General features: G+C 37.6%; 1 protein-coding gene across 4 annotated transcripts; it reads left to right on the top strand.

The window, feature by feature from the left end:
- The first annotated feature begins 46 nt into the window (after positions 1–46).
- Positions 47–16,014, top strand: prune2 (prune homolog 2 with BCH domain). 4 transcript variants are annotated; one of them, XM_053618718.1, is made up of 12 exons: positions 47–93; positions 5,101–5,189; positions 5,387–5,593; positions 6,262–6,438; positions 7,681–7,783; positions 7,877–8,008; positions 8,097–8,183; positions 8,290–8,388; positions 9,839–9,925; positions 11,254–11,292; positions 13,214–13,255; positions 13,346–16,014. In XM_053618718.1, exons 2-12 carry the CDS (start codon positions 5,135–5,137, stop codon positions 13,371–13,373), a joined length of 1,056 nt encoding a protein of 351 aa, XP_053474693.1. In that variant the 5' UTR covers positions 47–93; positions 5,101–5,134; the 3' UTR covers positions 13,374–16,014. The 4 variants fall into 4 exon arrangements, 3 of the variants coding, with proteins under 3 accessions (XP_053474693.1, XP_053474691.1, XP_053474694.1); XM_053618716.1 differs by lacking the exon at positions 47–93 and adding an exon at positions 2,631–2,892; XR_008385107.1 differs by lacking the exon at positions 47–93 and adding an exon at positions 2,675–2,892 and having other exon boundaries at positions 9,839–9,984; positions 13,346–13,367.
- Positions 16,015–17,153: the final 1,139 nt, after the last annotated feature.

Genomic DNA, 17,153 nt, shown 5'->3' with positions numbered 1-17,153 from the left:
AGTTGTCATGGTGACGGCCTTTGGATTATAGGGGAGAGGTCAGCCAAGAACATTTACTTCCTGATTGTCCAACAAGATTCTGGATTTTAAAAGGTGAGAACTAAACTTGACACACCACTGAACTCTTTTATTTATTTATTTATTTATTATTATTTTATTTATTATTATTATTATTATTTTTTTTAAAAAAAGGTTTCTTTTGCATGAATTTGTTCCAAATGTCTGTGCAGTGAATAATGCTGTGATGTATGTCGTTCAGTTAGGATATAATCCTACAGTTTTTAAGTGACACTGCTTTGTAAGTTGATAACGGAACAGATAAAGTGCGACAGGGTTGTGGCTGAATTGTATTTTATTTGAAGTCAAACGCAAAATTATTACGTGCTACTCTGTTGTCTCAAAAGTGGAAATAGTGTGTGATTTGTGAAGCTGCTTCTTGAAACAATTTATTAATTCTTCAATGCATTTATACTAAGCTTACCAACCAAGAAAAATGAAGGCAGCACAAAACTTTTCTTTCTTTCTTTCTTTCTTTTTTTTTTTACAATAAACATTTGCTAATGACAAAGATGCTAGGCCAAACTGTAGCTTTGTACGGGATAATATTTGCGTATTATCGTAGATAAGAGAATATTTTAAGGGTTCTTTGAATAGTTAAGGCTCCTAAGCTTTCCAAAAGGGTTCTATGGGGAACCCATTCAGTTGTATGGTTCTACATACAACCACACCAAAGATCTCACTTCTTCCTTGAGATCTTTCTTCCTGCAGGTTTCATCTCCAAACGATATCTAACACACCTGTTTCATTTGATCAAGAGGCAATGATTAGATGATGATTAAGGCAATGATTAGATGATCAGGTGGGCACGATTATGGTTGGAGCTGAAGTCTCAGGAAGGTAGATCTTCAGGAATAGGGCTGGTGACCCCTGCCCTAGAGGAACAACCAAAGAACCCCATAAGCATTCTCTATTAATCTTTTTTTTTTTTTTGTAATATTGATACAAATAGTTTTGCTTCAATGGTTTAGGACTGCAGTTGCCACAAACACTTTTGCACTCAAGTTTCCATCAGTGAAGAGCTGATCTTCACTGAACTTCAGCAAAATGGACTTCATGTGAAAACTATAATGAATTTCCCGGTTACACAGTTGCACTTTTTGACCACGTAGCACACAGTTATAGAAGGGAATTATTTACAATCGCACTTTCCGGTGTCACACAGATGAGGATGGGTTCACTTTGGAGTCTGGTTCCTCTCGAGGTTTCTTCCTCATGTCGTCTCAGGGAGTTTGTCCTTGCCATCGTCGCCTCTGGCAACAAACTGAATTGAATTAAATATTGTTGAAAAAGGTTTCTCAAGAGTTTCTGTATCGTACTTTGTTTTCTGTAGGAGTTGTACTTGGAACCATCTCTCTCTCTCTCTCTCTCTTTTGTAAAGTTTTACACAGAACCTTTTTGACATGATGGTTCCCCCAGTTCAATAAGCCATAGAACCCTTAAGTGTTCTAGATTTCATTTAGTAATCAATTCTGGATCGATTAAAGGGCAGCGTTATTTCAAAGTTGTACCTTATTGCACATTGTACGAAGTACATTGTATTTTTCGGGGTTTTGAAGACATTAGATTCGATAATAACGAACCAGATTTAAAAGCTTTATGGAACGCATTTCAAATCCAGCTGTTTAGATTCAAATTCATGTTTTGCTCAAAATGAAACATAAAAAAAACAACATTTTTTTTTCTGAATTTATAATCTGAATTAGAATTGTTTACATCTTTCTTTTAAAAATGACACTGAACACAACATTGAAATTCCGTTAGCTTTAACTCAATTTCGAACGTTGATATTCGATTTCATAACGCACAAAAAAGAACTAAAAAGACAAAAAAAAGGTCATTTTATTCGACCAAGCTTGAAAATGTCATTTGCAAATACAATTTCAAAATAAAGCACAAAATGTTACATTTACAAAAAAAAAAAAAAATTTGTTCTACAAAATTTTCAAATGAAATGAACAAATGCGATTTCAAAATAAAGCACGAAATACCTGATTCACTCGATTAAAAACCGAAATAAAAATTCTAAACGTAGGACAGAAGGTTAGATTTACAAAATGTAATATTTTAATTAGAAAATAAAGCACAGAATGTTACAAAATTGACAAAATTTTAGTTTTATTTTCCAGCGCTTAAAATGTAAACAAATACATTCGATTTTAAAACAGCACAAAATGTCAGATAAAAAAAAAAAAAACAACATGCAACATCCTCCATTTAAACAAACAAATACAATGTTAAACACAAGCACAAAATTCCAGATTTACTAAATTAAAAAAATTCACAAGATTAGATTTACAACATGTAGACCATATGGCAGAAATGCCCCACAGTTTAATCCCCATGTGGATTTCAAGCTCAGTGGTGCAGCACAAATGTGATCTCTTTATTCCTCGACTCAGCTGTGATCACACTCCCTGTCTACCTCTTTCTACTTCTTCTAGCTTCCTTATTACTCTTATTCCCTTATGGCTTTTTCTCTTTTCACCTGCGCAGTCTGACTCAGGCTCGCTGCTCCTCCCTTATTTACACAAATCGCCTTGTTTCCTTTCTACCCATCCTCCTTTAGCTGCACACTGACGCTCCGTGCTGTTAGAGCTACACTCATTCTGCTGTGCCAGCCTCACACACCAGCCTCACGCTCTTATCAAGTGCTGGAGAGGGTCACATGACTACAAAATGGTGGAGGCTGTCGGTGGGTGAGCCGAGCATCTCTGTAGCTGCACAGAGGAACGGAGAGAAACGCAGAAGACTCACACACACACTCATGATCTCTGAAACCTGGAGCAGGAGCGAGAGAGCTTGAAAGGAAAGGAGAAGTGTGTATCAGCAGTGGTGAGTGATTGGTGTGTGTTGATGCAATGATTTGAGAGAGAGAGAGAGAGAGAGAGAGAGAGAGAGATGGGTTGTGTTTTCTTCTTTCATAGAGCTGAAAGAGAAACAGGAGACATGGGAGGGGCAGCTGTTTACACAGAACCAGTTCTGTCAGTTTGTGTGTGTGTGTGTACCTGTTCATGTGTGTGCGAGGTGTGTGTTTAATAATTTGATTTGATTTTGGTCATGGGGTTGAACTCCTGAGTCTCAGGGGTTATTCACGAGACTCTTTCCAACAGTCATGGCCGACCTAATTCTGGTTATTTAAATTTGTATCATTTTGCATCCAGCTAAAGCATTTGCCTCTGACCGTGTGTGTGTGTGTGTGTGTGTGCGTGTATGAGTGTGAATGCTGAGTTGGAAGAAAAACGAAAATCCTAGAGAGGGAGGAGGGGAGCGAGGGGTGAAAATGAGCCGATGATGTAACTTCCCTTTTGCGAGACTTGGACTGTGGTCTTTATTTATTTATTTATATATATGGAATTATCATATTCTGTTATCACATTTTTCAAACACGTTTCAGTCTGTAAATTATGATGCGATCTTAAGATTCCGATTCAGTGGTTTCCAGAAGAACCGGTTCTTGCTGTGCTCCAGTTTTGTACTGGATATTTATATCCTCACAGCACCAGTAAATGCCCTATATACAGGAGGAGTAGATTTGATTTAACAGCGTAGCGATGGTTAAACAGTATGCATTCATAGCATGATCATGGTTCTTTAAGCACAACAAATGACATCATCTAAGGAAATGTCTACAGTATGCCTGGACTATTCTGTTTCAGCAAATAAGCTTTCTGATGTTGATTCAAAGCGTTTACAAATGCATTCAGAACATGAGGGTTCGAATCCCGGCTCTACCCTTTGCGTACGGAGTTTGCGTGTTCTCCCTGTGCTCTTGGGGCTTACTCTGGGTACTCCCCCTTCCTCAGTTTCCTCCCCCAGTCCAAAGACATTTGTTGTAGGCTGATTGATATTTCCAGATCGTCCGTAGTGTTTGATCGCACCGCCCATTGTGATGGGTTGGCACGCCGTCCAGGGTGTCCCCCGTCTCGTACCCCGAGTTCCCTGAGTTAGGCTCCAGGCTCCCTGTCACCCTGCGGTGGATAAGCGGTACAGGAAAAGGAATAGATGGATGGATGAACAGACTACTTCACTAAGGAAGAAAAATCATTTGGGGCCATGCTGCTATAGGTGGTGGTGTAATGTGTCCCAACATGATGACCCTAAGTGTTTTATTCCTCTTATACCAAACACAAATGGTTTTTATTCATCATACTACGTTTTATTCCTTTATAGTCAAGTTTAAGTTTGTGGAATGTCTCCAAAACATGTTAGTTCCTGTTCTGGTTCAGCAATTTGATCGGACAAGTTGTAATCTAAGATTGTTGATATTTATTATAACGGCACTAAAATACAAGGCACTATTTTTGTTGACGGAGCAAAAAAGAAACAAAATACTTGGCCATATTGTCTCTGAAAAGTCAGTTCCTCGATACTAAATTCATGTTTATAGAACTGTTGTATAAAAGCAATATTACACTGCAGTCATGCTGCTGTAGTGAATTTCTGCATGGCTGTGATTACCCCACAGGACTCGACCGGAATCGTGCCTCGTGCCTCATAACCCTGCTGATATTCAGTATAACAGCACTCTTGCTCATGTGACATTGTTTAATTATCACTTATGTTATAGCAGCTATAAAGTCATTTCGTCAGCGGTCTCTTTTTTGATGTTAATACGATAAAAACGTAGATTGTCATGTTACAGAGCAACTGGAAAGGGCAAAGTGCTCTGTCCTGTGTCCTATCTGAAAAGGTTTAGCTTTACTGCTGACACTGGAGACACCTTACAAAAATGCTTAAAAAAAAAAAAAGCAAAACTTCACCATATCAACAATTACATACTTTTTTTAGTGTACGTATATGGAGTGTGTGCTCTGTGTTATAAGTTGTTACGATAGAAACAATAACATATTAGAACGAGCACATTAATATAAACCTTGTTATGGAAAATGATCAAAGTGAACGGTTCTCTGAATGAAGCTGTGGTATAAACATGTGGTATTGCCCTGATTTAGACAGTGAGCACATACACCACAAAACATTTGAATGTTACAGGTTGTCTTTGAATCAACGATACAGATGTGTTTGTGTATAATCCTCCAGATCCCCCCTCCCCTTTCCCCCCGGTGATGAGGGGATGGAGCAGCCTTCTGAACACAAGATGAGCTCTGAGGGGGCAGAAGGCCGACCAGGTGAGTCTCTTTTAAAGGTACCTTACGTTTAACAGCCTTGCAACACTACTTCAATCTTTATTTTATTTCATAGAGGTCATTTTTATGTTGTGTCCAAAACCTCAAATCTCTGTAACACAGTTAAAAAGGTCAAATGTAGCATGGTAATTTATTTATAGAGATGTTTAATTAATTCAAATTCCCCTCTGACCTCGTAGCTCCTCCCACTAGTCTGCCACTAAAGGGTGATGGAGGCGGCTCTCAACGGAAAAAGCTGTCCGCCCCTCGGATCAGCCTCTCGCTGGATCAAAGTGAAGACGACCTGTTCGACACCCCTGATGACCTAGACATTAATGTGGACGATTTGGACACACCTGACGAAGCTGATGTCCTGGACTACACTGATCACGAGTTGGACTGGGAAGGTGAGACACAAAGTACAAATGTGTCTTTACAAATAATAATAATGCAACAGAGATTTGTGACCCAACTCTTAGTTAATTTTAGAAATAGTAGGCAAAAATATTGGTTCCCCTACTTGTCATCCTTTTATATGGCTTTATTGTTGATTTCGGCTACACATATTTGATGATATTCAGTCTCTGGGACATGGTGGCTTAGTGGCTAGCCGTACACCTCCAGGGTTAGGGGTTCGATTCCCATCTCTGCCTTGTGTGCATGAAGTTTGCATGTTCTCCGCATGCTTCAGGGGTTTCCTCCGGGTACTCCGGTTTCCTCCCCCAGTCCAAAGACATGCGTTGTTGTAGGCTGTTATAGGCTGATTGGCATCACTAAATTGTCTGTAGTGATGGGTTGACACCCCATCCAGGGTGTTCCCCACCTTGTGCCCTGAGTCCGCTGGGATAGGCTACAGGCTCCCCACGACCCTGTGTAGGATACGCGATACAGAAAATGGATGGATGGAAGGATTTGACCTTGACCTCGACCCCCTTATCTTGACTTGATCTCAACTAGTCCTTGGACTTAGTCTTGGACTTGAGTCTTGGTGGTATACAACCCCAGTCATCAGTTAGTGATACATAATATCCCTTGACGTTCTTATTGTCTAAACATCTAAATCTATTCTATTCAGAACCTCAGGAATCCCAGAGAGCTCCAGTGAAGCAGGAGACCGAACCCGTCCCTACATACAGCTCAGAGGAGGAGCGACAGGACTCCAAACTCTGGAGGACTGTCATCATTGGGGAACAGGAGCACCGCATCAATATGAAGTGTATTGAACCCTACCAAAAAGTCATCTCCCATGGAGGTATACACACTGGTAGTGCACACAAACACACACATGTTTGTAGCTAATCTGGTCCCCTTTTGAAAAAAACTGGATAGGGTTGTACTTTGAAGGATGTGATTGGATCGTCTCAGAAGTGCTCTGGACTGAAACTCTGGTTATAATGGAAGTGAATCAGTTCCACGAGAGTCCTGAGTAAAAAGGTTTCAGAAACCCAGGGGTGGGAAATACTTGATTAGTTGTACTTTGTTACTGTACTATGTTAAGTATTATTTTGAAAGATTATTAAAATTGAATACTTGTATTCTTACTAAAGTAAAAACGTACATTTTACTCCTTAGATTTTTATTTTAAAATGTACTCGTTAAAAATCACAAAACACCATGAGAATTTTCTCTCTCTTTTTCATTTTTTACCTCAGTAAAGATTAAACATGTGCTTAAAATTCACCAGCAAAAAAGACGATAAATGACCTTTAAGTTTGATAAGTTTTCTGAGTAATTTTGTAGTTTAGTTTGTTAAATTAGCTAGCTAATTAAATTTTGTGAATTAGCCCATTAAATTAGCTAGCTAGTTAAGTTTTGTAAATTAGCCCGTTAAATTAGCTAGCTAGTTAAGTTTTGTAAATTAACCCGTTAAATTAGCTAGCTAGTTAAGTTTTGTAAATTAGCCCGTTAAATTAGCTAGCTAGTTATATTTTGTAAATGAGTTTATGAAATTAGCCAGCTAGTTAAGTTTTGTAAATTAGCTAAGTAAATTAGCAAGATAGTAAAGTTTTGTAAATTGTCTGTTTTAAGTGAGCTCGCTAGTTAAGTTTTGTAAATGATGTTAAATTAGCTAGCTAGTTTTTTCCCCATTGCTAATTTGCATTCATTCCAAAAGTGCTATAAAACATTAATGAACCAGCTAGCCAAATTTTAGGTTTGTTTGAGTTGATTAGAATATTTCTCATATGGTTGATACCTTAGCGATCTTGATATTCAAGGTCAAGCATAGTGAAATTTTGGTCATCAGTTAAAAAAACGTTTTACTCTTGAATACTTGAGTATGTTTAAATATAAGCATAGATACTTTTTTTTTGAAATAATTTTTTGACCTCCTTCTTTTAAGTGAGTAAGATTCTGACATACTTTTACTTAAGTACATTTTCCATCCCTGCAGATACCGTGGTGTAAATTGGTGCAGAGACACTTTCTATCATTCAGCTTGAGTGCAAATGTAATTCATTTTCTTTTATAACGGCGAGTCTCTCTTCTCTAAAAGGCTACTACGGAAATGGTGCGAATGCCATTATTGTGTTTGCTGCTTGCTTCCTTCCGGACAGCGATAGTGAGGACTACCATGAGATAATGGAGAACCTCTTTCTGTGAGTTCTCATTTGTGTATCAGTAATCTATATTTCTTTAATTGTATTACCTGTAGCACTTTGCTGTAAAATTGTACTGTTTTTAATGGTCAGGTATGTGATCAGCACGTTGGAGCTGATGGTAGCGGAGGACTACATGATCGTCTACCTGAATGGGGCCACTCCTCACAGGAGGACGCCTGGCCTCGGCTGGCTGAAGAGGTGCTACCAGATGATCGACAGGAGGTAGCTGCTAATTTATAGTGCAGAATCATGCATGTTTGGTTAAAAAAACAAACAAACCAACAACAACGACGTCAAAATCTGCTTTCAGGCTCCGAAAGAACCTGAAATCCTTTATTATTGTTCATCCTTCATGGTTTATCAGGACTATCCTAGCCATCACCAGACCTTTTATCAGGTAAAAGAAGTTTATAGTAACCAGAGATAAAGATACAATATTTTTAATATAATTAGCATTCATTTTTTATGTTTTACATGTGTGTATTTGTGTGTGTTCCCTACAGTTCAAAGTTCAGCAGTAAGATTAAGTATGTGAACAGCTTAGCAGAGCTGGAAGAGCTCATCCCTATGGAATATGTCCATATTCCTGAATGCATCATCAAGTGAGTGAGAGTTTATGTTGTTAATTCTAAACATTAATGTTAAAAAGCCAGCAAATTTCTCTAAAATCTCTAAACTCATGGTGTATGATTCACCCATGACGGTCCACGTTGTTATAGGAAAATAACCCATGTCAGTGTGGTGTGATAGTGGATCATTTTCCTTTAACAGCATTACTGTTATATTACGTGTTTTATTCCTCTTGTACCACAGCGATTTGCCAACGATTACAAATTATTCTTTATTAATGAATGACAAGTGACACTTTTTAACCATTTATAGTTACATGTAGAATTATTGAACGTCCACAAAACAAGTTAGTGTTATCACTTATCACGTTATAGCAGCTTTCACTCGGCGGCCTTTCTTTTTTCCTAGTAAAGCTTAAATATCCGTCTTAAAAATTGGCCATCAACTATAAGTTAAATTAGCTAGCTAATTAAGTTTGTCATTTTTTTAAAAATTAGATAAATAGTTACATTTTGTAAATTACAACCTGGGTAAACAAGCTAGCTAGTTAAGTTTGTTAAATTTTGTAAGTTGGCTTGGTAAATGAGCTAGTTAAGTTTTGTAATTTAGCATAGTAAATTAGCAAGCTAGTTTTGTTTTTGTCACTAATGTACCTTAGCATTCACTCCAAAACGGCTACAACGCATACTTCTCTCTCTTGAAGTTAATAAGACAAAGAATGCAGCTTGTCCTGTTACCAAGTAACCAGAAAGCACAAACTCATCTTTGCCGGAAAACATACCGATTGTTACAATGCGCCGACACTGGAGACTCCTTCCATCAGAGTTACTTGTTTCATGATATCAATGATTATACGCTTTTCTATGTTAAGTAAAAAAAAAAAATTTTAAATCCATTTTTTTTTTTATTAATAGTCTTAGATTATGTGAAGCGCCTCTTGTAGAAGACCCTGTGTATGAGCTGTTACTATAGAAACGCTCGAACTACTGTCAGAGCTGCTGTTAAAGAAAATTATTCAACAATTGAGAAATGAACCACGCTGTGGTATAATTGGTCTAAAAGCATATTGTTCAGTAAATACTAGGAAGTTATGTGTAGTAACTGTGTAGTTTCTCTACATCAGGGGTGTCCAATCATATTCGGAAAGGACTGGTATGGCTGCAGGTTTTCATTCCAACCAAGCAGAAGCCACACCTTCTTGATTGTTACGAAACCATGCACCCACACCTGCTCTTTGCATTTAAGATTGGACACCCCTGGTCTAGATCTTAATCTGGACCTGCCAGTTCAAGTGGTTAATACAGGGATGCAGCTTTTTATTTTTCTACAAAGGTTTGCATCCGTCATGGCTTTTGAACGGAAACATCAACAAGGTGGTGGTGGGTGTAAAATGTGGTTGTGTCCTACAATAAGATAAAAATCCAAATTATAAAGTCAAATCAGCATTTAAACAAGTGTTATCTGCACCTTCTCTGTCTTCAGAACATGTCGAGATGGGAGGGTGGGCAGTGGGCACGAGGATCGAAAAGCTGCACAGAGGATGCAAAAAAAGAGGTTGGAGGTTGAAGGGTGGGCATACGAATGATCTCAAAATACACTATTGCACCATCCTTGCACATGATGATGAAGTAAGATCTATGACTATGTCTTTGTCTTCTTCCTTTTGTCTTAAGGGTGTAAGAGTACAAACTTTTGCACTCGACAGTATGGCCTTCTCTGTTTGAATTCTTTGTGGATTTCCATAGACAGGATGTAGTCTGTACTCTTGTAGATGTCGATGCTCTACATAAGCAGAAACTGTGAAATGTGTTGAAGGCTGTTTTGAGGTGGCAGTATGTTCCTGAGAATCACTGAGAGCCCTGACAATCTGGTTTCCGTGGTAACAGACACTAATGTGCCAAAACAAGTGCTAACGAATGCGTTTTTTTCTTCTTCTTCTTTTTTTGTCTCTGACCTTGTCTTCTAAATACAAGAGTTTTGGGAAGAAAAGGTTTTTGCAGGGTGCAGCAACATAGTTATTTTTGCAAGAATTATGAACCTTACGCCATGTGTTTGTGTTATGTTTTTGCTGATTGGTGTCCATCCATCCATCCATCCATCCATCCATCTTCTATACCGCTTATCCTTTTCAGGGTCACGGGGAACATTATAAAAAATACTATAAAGAGCAGTAAACAGTAATAAACTACATAGAGTTAATATTTGGTGTGATAATTCTTAGGTAATTCTGTATAGTTTTAAAAGGAGATTAGCTGCTGATTTTTTTTATTATTATTTAATTTTTAAATTTTTTTTTCAGCCTTCGTTATGTTTTCTGTCTGAAAAGTGATCTGTTATGTAATATGTTGCTTTCTTTACTGACATACAACCATTTTTCTTTAGGATTTTATTTTTTGTTGATAAAATAATGTTTGGAAATATAAGATGTTTTAATGCAGACATTATAATATAATTTTAAGCAAAATTTGTATTTGGGGTGCATTCGAGATTTGCAAAGTACAGGATGATCTTCCTAGATCAAAGGTAAAACCAAAAATCTACGGCAAGTGTGAGTCTGAGTCTGAGTGTGACAGACAAACAAGTAATTTAAGTAAGTTGACTATAGAAGGATATGTAGTCATGTTGAAATATTATTGGTATTATCTCTATAAGATCAGGGATGTGGGTCGACATTTTAATTTTATATGTTTAACCTGCTTTTTGGTTGTTGCACATTCATCCGTCTTGTATTGTAAGTGGATATAGCTGTCGCTTTGCTGAAATAAATGAGGAGAGAACGCTGAGGGACTTTTGGGTTCATGCTAAAGGATAAACGTAGGTCCTGAAGCGAGATCGATTGAGACCCACTGATTTAGAATCCATGTCTTTTCTTTTCTTTTCTTTTTTCTCCACTACAGACTCGACGAGGAGCTACAGGAAGCTGGAGAGAACTCAAAGTGAGTATCAGTGTCCAGCATCCATTGCACTTCAGCTTAGAACTAATCAAGTGCTTGCTGTGTTTTGTTTTCATTCGAGTTATGTTGCACCGCTCGATTTAAAACATGCCTTAACATATCGACGATTTAAACTTTAACCTCCTGATTAATCCCTTGACCTAGGATTAACTCTAACTGTCCACAATGACATATTCAACACCTAAACAATTATTCAGCAGTGTTACTCTTTATCATTGTTTCGACTTGATCTTCCTCTATGAGCGGAAAATTCCATAAAACCATTTATTGACCAAACTATTCGGTCCATCTTATGGAGTTCCTAAATTTAAGCCACCTCAAATGCAATATAATGTGAGATGTAATGTAAATTGTGTGATATGAACTCGCAATTGTGAGAAAGAAATGTCCAAATTACGAGATTTAAACTTGCAATTGTGGGAAATAAAGTCAGAATTGCAAGATATAATGTTGCAATTATGAGAAATAAAGTTGCAATTCTGACATGTACAGGTAAAGGAAATGACCTTTATTATTATTTTTTTCTCTGTGGTATGCTTCCACAGTATACAGTATGTGTGTATACAGTATACGTTTACTACAGTTTTATCTGCAGAACTATTTGAGCTTGAACACATTAAAGTAAATGTTCTTCAATTTTAATTTTCTGCATACTGACTTACAATGCAACTATGACCTGTTTACTACATAGCTAACACATTAAAATACCAGGTTTTGTCTTATATAGATATTGCTATTAAAGGCTGATATATTAATTTAATAACATTGTTTATACTGCTCTAGCGTTATGTAAACATCCTAAGGGTGAAATGTTTATTCTTGTGAATAGCGTGTTTTCCGTCCTCGGTGTGGTTTGTTTAAGACGGTCCAAACACAACAGTTACACTCATGCTCTCGGTTTGGTTGTACCTGACCTCCAGCGTTGTTCGTGAACCCAACATGCGACATATTCGGGGTTTTAGGTGATGATTTTTTGTAGCTGCGAGCTGCTGTTATGCGTTACGGATATTTGGACTGACAAACAAAAACGAAATAAATGCTGGAGTCTATATATGATAATTTCCATTTCCATCTGAAATCATGGCGTTCTACATTTTCTGTTCCTAGCCTCAGGGGTAGACAAATCATAAGTTTATTAGCTAGCAGACCAGACACGAGACAGGTAAGTTCCAGTGATCTGCCAGGTTCCTTGTTTCGATTACTCCGCATCGAATTCGCAAGGCTTAGCTAACAAAATGCTAAAACACATTGCAAACTAGTTAGTTAATGTACTAATACTACTGTACAGAATAAGGGCAGAAACATGTCCTACTTATCTACAAGAATGCATATGCTTTGAGCTAAGCAAATGGGTGCTTAACCAGCTAACGGCAAAAGCTAGTTTTTACCCATAAACTGTCATGGCAGACGTTTTTCTCAAAATGTTTTAAGCTATCTATTTATACTTAGATAATCATTTATTTAGCGCCACTAGCTCTATGTTGTTGTTGTTGTTTTTTTGCATGAAAGTTTGTCAAGTTTTAGCTTTATATGCTCCTTAAATTTGAATTTTTTTGCTTAATTATACATATGTAGTGTGAAACCAAATCAAATAGCAAACGGACCAAAAGTTTCAGTTTCGCTCTGATTCAGACTCGTCAAATGTACTAACAGGTGTGAAAACATCCTTAGATTCAAACACTGGGACTCAAAAGTAGACTTTGGAATTAATTTCTACTTAGTGGACAACCTGGGACTTGACTCAGATTTATTACAACCAACAAAAACGAACAATTATTATTATTATTATTATTATTATTAGTTTTATTTAAAAGTAAATAATGCCCATTTAAAATCTGTTGTAGATTGCGAAGCAATTACTAATAAAAAGAAGTAATTCTTAATAAAAATTCCTCCTATGTAGAATCAACAGTTTTCTCCAGGGACCTGATGTGCCACAACCTATGTGAGTGTTGTTATTCAAGACCATAATTTTCTATTTCCGCTGTGCTTGCACACGTCTCTATCTATTTTTCACTCTTTTTTTTTTTTGCAGAGCTCAACCCAGTGCAAGCAGCTCCTAAACCGAGGACACAATGAAGGAATGCATGGCCAGTGTGCGTGCGTGTGTGTGTGTGTATATAATAAGAGATAACGTGAATATTCGAAAGCTGGATTCTACACACTCAATATCCACTGCCCAAACACACTTCCTCACCCACATCAGCTCATTAGACAGCTCGTTAGAACGTACTACTGTTCTCATGAATCGGTTTCCAGCATAGACCAGTTACAGCCAAGCATCATCTCTCAGATGGACCACAGATTTCAGAAATCACTCTTATTTTACTTTACATCTTCTCGCAATATGCCTTTCTTTTATCTTCTTTTCGATATGCATGGGAAGCAATAATATCATGTTGGACATCTCACTTCATACATATTATACGATGTCATACGATAGCGTTTATAGAATAAGAACAACACCTCGTCTTCAGTATCTTCACTCAGTTTTGCTTTGAAATCATGAACATTGGAATTTTTAATTTTTTAATTTTTTTTTTTTTTTTTAGCAAAAATGCTTAAATAGTCTTTTACCTCTTTGTAGATATTGATGTTATGAACTGCAAAAAAGATCATTACGAATACAATGAGGTTACATATCAGCACTTGTTAAGCCTCACCAGCAAACTTTTATTTCTAACCTCAGGGGTGGACAAATCATACACTTATCAACTAGCAGACCAGACACCAGACAATTAAGTTCTAGTGACCTGCGCAGTCTTATGTTTTCAGGAATGTTTATCCAGAAATCTAACTGGCCAGGCTAATAAAAAATGTTAGCTAAAACGTATGGCAAGTTAGTTAGTTAGCTAAGTGTAGTAATACAGAATAAGGGCAGAAACAATCTACATGAACGCATACACTTTGCAATGCAAGCTCAAGCTGCGTTCTGAGCGTTGCAGCAAGGGGGCGCTATAATCACCTAATGGCGGAGGTTAGTTTCTACCTGTCAGCTGTCATAGCAGACGAGCAGTTTGAGTCTCTTGGAGAGCTGGTTAGTTCATATAAACAAATACGATATGGAAAAATGGAAAGAAAAAAAAAGAATGAAAGTACATTCTAATCGAACAGCAAGTTGAAAATGGAAACGACTTTGGGACAGATTTGTCCGAGTCACGAAAACGATGGAAGGATGTCCATATCTGTACTGCTGTGTCCAGCTTTCATGAGAAACATTATATATATGATACGGCATCGCTTCTGCACGCCAATTGAATTGAAAATGCCTGACAAGATATTGCGAGTTCTGACAAAGTAGTCATCAAGAGAGAATGGAAACAACTTCGGGACTTCTTGTAAAAGACGAAAGGATGTCCATAGCTGAAACCTTGCGAGTAGCTATGGGTATATATGTCTGTACATTTTAATGATTCAGTAAACGTGACCATACACAACAGGAGTGTGTGTTAGTAAAGATTTGGATGGGCGTTGTCATTTGTGTTCGCATAGATATAGATAAGTAGTGTTTGTTCTGGCCCTAAAATGGACACGAATAAGTGTATGATTATTATCCTCGTCTAACAATGTATTCAATGTTGTGTTTTTGAAATCGACAGAAACTCAGCAAGTTGTTGGACGACATGGTTTTAGCTATGCAATGTCCTTGCGGTGCAGATAAAAATATTATAGGAGTCTGGCTAGTTTCAAAACATTTTTCTCTCAATATGCTTAACCGTGTTTTGTTAAGCACAAAGGCTTTGCTCTGCACTTTATTGTGCTCACTTGTAACAGTGTTTCTGATTCTGAGAAAAAAAAGTTGTCATCCGTGTATGCTTGTTAATCCGCTTAGTAATAAACGTTCTACCTTAAGCTAGATTGGGTGATGGCTGATGTGTGTAGTGCAGCAGGTCGGTGGGATTCAGAGTGAGTAGCTTGTTTAAACACATAGATACACCAAATGAAAGGTTTTGTTTCGCCAAAGTAAATAAGAAATGTTTTTTTGTTTTTTTTTTCCTTTTGCTACTTATTAAACCTACTTGTCCAATGAGGAACTATAAAGGAAAACTGAATAACCTGGATATGGAATTTGCTTGTCCAAGGTGTCCAGGTTACTGATTTGTCCACCCCTGTAACCTCGTCTTCTGCCTGTAGTGTTTAATCTTAAAAAAAAAAAAAAAAACCCAGCCAAAATGCAAAAGTGATTTCTTGAAAACCTCAATGTCTGTGTGTGTGTGTTCAGTCGCAGTGTTTGCTACGTGGAATATATTGTATACAACAATCAAATTAGTGGAGTAAATCCAGACAGCATGCAGATTCAGATTCCTAACACGTCTATGGAATCGATGTAGCTCCTGTGTCTACGTACTGTATGAACACCTCGTTGTACGTGAGTGTGAATGTGTGCGAGTTTGCTGTAGGTGTGATTGTGTTTCGGTTGTGAGTTTGTGTGCTGTTAGGTCTCTCAGGTTGCTGTAAACAGGAAATGACCTCATAGGTGGATTAAAGACAATGCAACTGCAGAGCACAATATCTACATTTTTGTGGTGTGTGTGTGTGCGCGCGGGTGTGTGTGCGGGTGTAGGCATGTCAGTGCATGCCTCATAGTTGTTAATATATTTACAAAATGTGGTCATATGGAATAAAGCTAAACAATTTATTGGATAGAACCAGAGGCCTTGTAAAATAATACTGACGACATCAATAAATTTACCTCTAATCTAATTATGAAGTGGTTTTTTTTTTTTAAAATAATAATAATAATAATAATAATTTCTTTTTGTATTATTTTTCAAATCCATTCAGACAGTCTTCAATCCATCTATTTTCCATGCCACTTATCCTGCACAGGGACATGGGGAGCCTGCAGGCTATATCAGGGACATCACACACACACATTCACACACTATGACAATTTGGAAACATCGATCAGCCTACAATGCATGTCTTGGGACTGTGGGGGAGGAAACTGGAGTACCCTGAGAAAACCCCCGAAGCACAGAGAGAACATGCAAGCTCTGCACACGCGGACGCAGAGGAGGCGGGATTTGAACTCCCAACTCCAGAGGTGAGAGGCAAACGTGCTAAACCACCGTACTTGCCCCCTCTGATAGTCTTATCATTCAATATTTAAAAGTTTGCACCCCTAAATAGGAAAATTTACCTAATGTCTATTTAATGCGTATTATCTACAAATATAAATCATTCTAACGAATTCTATAATTACATGTGGGGTTAGTTTGAAACAAGTCCATTATCCAAAACATTAGGTAAAAAGCAAACAAACAAATAAATATTACTTCTAGTACTACTACTAATAATACAGTAAGAAATACATTTAGTTAATAAACAATAATAAATACAATAATTTAAGCAAACAAGTAAACAGACAAAAAAAATTTTGGTTTTATCTATGTCTGTCTGTCTGTCTGTCTGTCTGTTTGTTTGATCTGTTTCTTTTTTAAGAAGAAGAACGTTTTGGTTTTGGTTTGTAAAAGGCACTGTGACTTCTGGGGTAAATGAATTAGGGTGTGGTCTATCCAAATAGTACAGGAGAGAAGACTAAAAGGCAGTTCAGAAAATTTAAAAGAGGTCGTTATAAAGGCAAGGGCAAATAATACAAGGGAAATAAAACAAGGGGGGGTGCAAACTTTTGAACCATGGTAGTACTCTTCTTACTGACAATATTAGTGAACTCTTGCACGATATTTACATCCATCCATCCATCCATCCATCCCTCTTCAACCGCTTACTCCTTTTCAGGGTCGCGGGGGAACCTGAAGCCTATCCCAGGGAGCATCGGGCACAGGGCGGGGTACACCCTGGACAGGGTGCCAATCCATCACAGGGCACACAATCACACA

The sequence above is a fragment of the Ictalurus furcatus genome, chromosome 28 (genome assembly GCF_023375685.1).
Source record: "Ictalurus furcatus strain D&B chromosome 28, Billie_1.0, whole genome shotgun sequence".
Taxonomy (NCBI): Eukaryota; Metazoa; Chordata; class Actinopteri; order Siluriformes; family Ictaluridae; genus Ictalurus; species Ictalurus furcatus.
Note: the sequence above shows the minus strand (reverse complement) of the source record. Positions and strands in the feature narration are given on the sequence as shown.